Here is a 4,378-nt window from a genome sequence, read left to right as displayed (position 1 = left end):
GGGTGCAGGTCCCTCGGGAAGGGCAGGACAAGGGCTCGTCCCCTCCCGAAGGGGCTCAGGGTGAGTTGTGAGCTCTGATAAACCCGCAGCTCTCCTCTTCCCGCTCGGTGCCAGCTGGAGCTCCGACTCCAGCAGAAGCAGCAGCGTTTGCACCTCTCGAAACTAAGCACCGCCGTTAATAAATCACTCCTCTCAAATACAAACAGAAGGGGGCCTTCTCGGGGGGTTTTACCAGACAACAGACACGCAAACAACTGTTGGGAGTAAAAAAATATGTTTTTTCCTTTTAATTACATCAGTTATCAAAGAAAAAAAGCAGTGGTAACAAAAATACAAAGCTCTGAGGGTTTCTTGTTTTGTTTGTTTTGTAATAAGCTGAGCATCAGTGCAATTGTTTTAATTTAACTTCTGCTCTGAGTCTCTGCTGGCAGAGTACGAGTAGGCTTTGCCCAGCACCAGACGGTCACGCAGCAGCTTGAAGAAGGCGTAGTAATTGCTGAAGAGGATCAGAGCCAGCGAGATGGTCTGGTGCCACTTCTCTGAAGAAATCAGCGAGTAAAGCTGGTAGAAGATGACAGCTCCCTCCAGCAGGATCAGGATGTTGAGGATTCTCAGCGGTTTGCTGAAAAAGAACTGTAGGAGAGACCACAATAAGGCACTGAGCGAGGTGAGACCCTTCAGGGCGTATTTGCAACAGGACGTGTGAGGCAGGTAGAATCACAGAATCATAGAACAGTTTCAGCTGGAAGAGACCTTGAAGATCATTGAGCCCAGCCCTTGTCCCAGCCCTATCAACCGGCTGAACAACGCGCCCTGGGATTGCCTCTGGAGACACATTTGCTCGAGAGCGGCTCAGGACAGAACCTCCGTTTGCAGACATGGGACTAAGTGAAACCGTCCCCGACCCCGCTCGCTCCCCTACCCGGCACACCCCCACGAGCAGCTCTCCTGCTCCTGTCCCGAGGGGCTGAGGACAAGAGGATGGTGACCCCACGAAGGGTCCCTGTAAATCAGAGGTGACCTTACATGAAAGCGGAAGTGCGAGACGTCCGAGGGCACGGCCACGTTGTAATGACCCACGGCTTTGTACACGTTCTTGCTGTGCTTCACCAGCACTCCCTGGGGCCACATGCACTCCTCTGTCCACCTGCAGAAAACACGCAAAGAGCTCTTATTTCTGCCTCTGGAGCTGCAGGGCAGGGGGTTCTGCTTCCTTCCCACCACCAGCGAGAACAACGCACGAGCTGCAGTAGCACAGGTGCCGCCGTTCACACGGGCAGAGTTTGGCCCAACGAGGCACGTCACCACGGCGCTGACAGGCAAACTGCAGCTACCTGTGGCCAGAAGCAGCGGGCACCTTGCCAAAACTCAGATCCACAGACCGTGCCTGTAAGCTGTCGGATGTGCCAGCCAACAACCCTTCATTTTTTTCTTTCTTTAAGCAACACGACGGGGAGGAGAGATGCCCAGAAAGCCGAGCGCCCCACCAGCCCCTGCCTGTGCCACAGGCACGCCAGCGCAAACTCCAGCCCCAGCCCCAGCCGAGGGTTCCTTACTGGTGCTGCAGCACGTTGGAGCAGAGGGCTGGATCGACCTTCTGCCAGCAGCCCAGGTGTGCGGCAGCTTTGTGGAGCAGGTCACAGTAGCGCGCGGGTAAGAGGTACTGCATGAGGATCACCGACGTGCTGATGGAAACCAGGAGGAAGAGCTCACAGGACCAGCGTTTGTCGTAGTACTGAGTGTTCTGGGGGGGGACAAGAAGAATGTGTGACAACGTGTTTGGACAGCCTCACCTAACGGAGCCATCAAAACACAAAGCACTCAGGCAGGTAAAACGAGGGCTTTTCACGCAGCTATTAATCCCACTTGAAAAAGAAGCGCCCACATAGGACGGCTGCTGTGTAACTCCTGAACACACCACAGCGAAACATTGATGCTATCACCACCCATCACCAGAAACAGGGCGATAGCTCCCGAAGCTCCCCCGGCTCAGCTGACAAGGGGTGGGAGCACCAGCCCCTCAGGGGAAGGTGACTTGGGCCCATCCCCGAGGTTTGACGGATTTACTGTGGTTGGACTGGATGATCCCAAGGGTCTTTCCCAGCCTGAACGATTCTATGATTCTACGTCTCGCTGTACAACATATTAGGCCACCCCTCCACGACCCTCCCCAGCCAGCTCCATGCCTGGAGGAGCAGCGTGGGGCCGAAAGCAGCGGCGGCCCTTCCTCACCTTCACAAACCAGACGGGCACAAAGGCCACGTAGTAGGCACTGAGCATGGAGCTCACCAGCACCTCTTTCATCCGCCAGTTAAAGTCCATTTTCAGGTATTCCACCTCGTTGCGGATGAGATCTGGGGAGAGGCAGCAGGCGTGAGTGGGCATGGCCTCCATGCCGTACATCTGCCGAGTGTGCTGCTTCCAGGTCTCCTTCAGGACGGTCAGGTAGTCTCGGCCCCGGGAGTTCACCTCACCGGTCTCCCTGGGACCGATGTTGGCCACCTGGGAGAAGAGGCCCGTCTTCCGAAAGTCACAGTTCAGCTGGAGGAAGGGAATGTACATGCCAAACCTGGAGCAGCAAAGTGCAGAAAGGCGGTTACTTCCTCAGGCGCTCCCCGCGCGACGCCTTCGCTGGCAGCAGGTGATCGCTGCGATCACATCTCCCTCCTAAACGGCAGCCGGTATCTACAGCAGCCTCAGAACGGAGCTTCACCGATCTGATCCCAGGATACAGCTCAGTGGTCGTGGTGGTGTTGGGTTGACGGTTGGACTGGATGATCTTAGAGGCCTTTTCCAACCGTAACGATTCTATGACCTCAAACACAAGGGAGCTATTTCCCCTCCTTGACTGGCAACAGAACTGGCTTCCTTTTGGTAGCTCCCATGAGGCAGGGAAGCTCTTTGCTTCACTCCACACGGCACAGGCGCCTAAGAAGAACTAAGGCAAGCCGAGGAGACGGGCTCTGGGAGCACCACGAGAAAAGCACGGGGCCCTTCTCAGAGGACACCAGCAGGCTCATCATTAATACTCACATTAAAGCTGAAATAAGGGTAAATGTTGAAGATACGTCCTGCCACCACGAAGAAACGTGATGCAGCAAGAGGGAGAAGGGGAGTTTAAGTTCTGTTACCAGGTAATCGAGTGCTTATTTACTTGCAGGCTTCATTTCAACTGAGCAACACGCACTGCACTGAAGCAACATCAGAAATCACCCACAAGTGGCAGAAGAGATACTTACGGGTAACACAGGAACAGGAGGTTAAGGAAAGAGTAGGTTCTGAAAAGGTGAATTATCGACCGACACAAACTCCAGCCTGTGCCAGTGAGAACAGCAAACCGAGTGATCACCAGGAAAACAGAGCGCGGGAGGGAGACTTTGCCACTCTGCGAAGCCTGCGGGGAGAGAAGAAAGAGCTGGGCAGAGGGCAGACCAATTCACTTCTGCCACGGGAAGCAACCGGTAAGTGAGCAGCGCTCAATCTGCAAAATCAACTTCATATGCACGGAGGAAGAGCGAGGGAAAGGCTCTGCTCGACTGCCACTGGGGAGGGGAGGCCTTGCGTAGGCTGGAATCTGGGCTCTCCAAAACCCAGGGGCTCATTCCCCAAGTTGGGATGAGGAGAACTCTCAGAGGTTCTCATTAAGGTCTGGTAGTTAGTGAGCAGAAACCAACCTACACTGGCTCCTCCTTGCAGAAAGATGGAGTAATTAAGAGAACAGGGAAAGAAGCAAATATGGTTCTTCACCAGGAAGAAAGCAGAATTACCACAGCCTGGCTGAGAGAGTAATTCAGAAACAATCACAGGAGGACAGAGAGAGTCTCCAACAACGCTCTGAGGCACTCGTTTCTCTTCTCTGTTCTTCCCATTAGAAACCGTGCCCGGGTTTCTGATTTGAACACAGCACAAAGTTCTTTAGAAAAGGACAGAAGAGTCTGGAACCGCAAACAGGACACATTTCGCCCGAGAGGAAAGACCGGCCCTGAGATCTGCTTGGGGATTTTACCTCCTTCACAATAGCACCGATCAGCCGGCGTGCCAGGACGATCGTTGTCACTGTCAGCACGTTGAAGTCAATAAGATGAAAGTTCTGCGGTGACAAAAACAAAATGATTCCGCTTTCCACCAGGCTGCAGAAACCCACATTCAACAGAGAAGCTCCCAAGCTAGTCTCTTCTCATCAGACTCTCTCTTCCAAGACCAGAAAGAGAACGCTAAGCAGTCAACCAGTGCCCCAGATTTGCCAGGTAAGAGTCACACGAGCGACCCTCCAGGGCTGTGGAGCCACAGGTAGTTTGCACCAAACATATACAGAAAATTTTAAGTCTGATGCTGCAAGAGGCAGCCTGTGAACGCCACGGGACAGCAGCTGCCCCTC

The 4,378-nt window shown here is 53.9% G+C and overlaps 1 protein-coding gene across 1 annotated transcript in view; it reads right to left on the bottom strand.

Moving 5' to 3' along the window:
* Window positions 1-257: 257 nt before the first annotated feature.
* Window positions 258-4,378, bottom strand: part of TMEM39B (transmembrane protein 39B) — a 6,030-nt gene continuing 1,909 nt past the window's right edge. The window contains exons 2-7 of the mRNA XM_009871036.1: window positions 4,007-4,130; window positions 3,240-3,394; window positions 2,233-2,569; window positions 1,557-1,744; window positions 1,027-1,147; window positions 258-633 (exon numbers count right to left, since the gene is read on the bottom strand). Of these exons, the coding sequence (XP_009869338.1) occupies window positions 397-633; window positions 1,027-1,147; window positions 1,557-1,744; window positions 2,233-2,569; window positions 3,240-3,394; window positions 4,007-4,130 (1,162 nt within the window). The 3' untranslated portion in view covers window positions 258-396. The remainder of the gene's footprint in view (window positions 634-1,026; window positions 1,148-1,556; window positions 1,745-2,232; window positions 2,570-3,239; window positions 3,395-4,006; window positions 4,131-4,378) is intronic.

This window comes from Apaloderma vittatum, unplaced genomic scaffold, assembly GCF_000703405.1.
Source record: "Apaloderma vittatum isolate BGI_N311 unplaced genomic scaffold, ASM70340v1 scaffold27926, whole genome shotgun sequence".
In the NCBI taxonomy this organism is placed as follows: Eukaryota; Metazoa; Chordata; class Aves; order Trogoniformes; family Trogonidae; genus Apaloderma; species Apaloderma vittatum.
The sequence above is the reverse complement of the archived record's forward strand: the minus strand, read 5'-3'. Positions and strand labels throughout refer to the sequence as shown.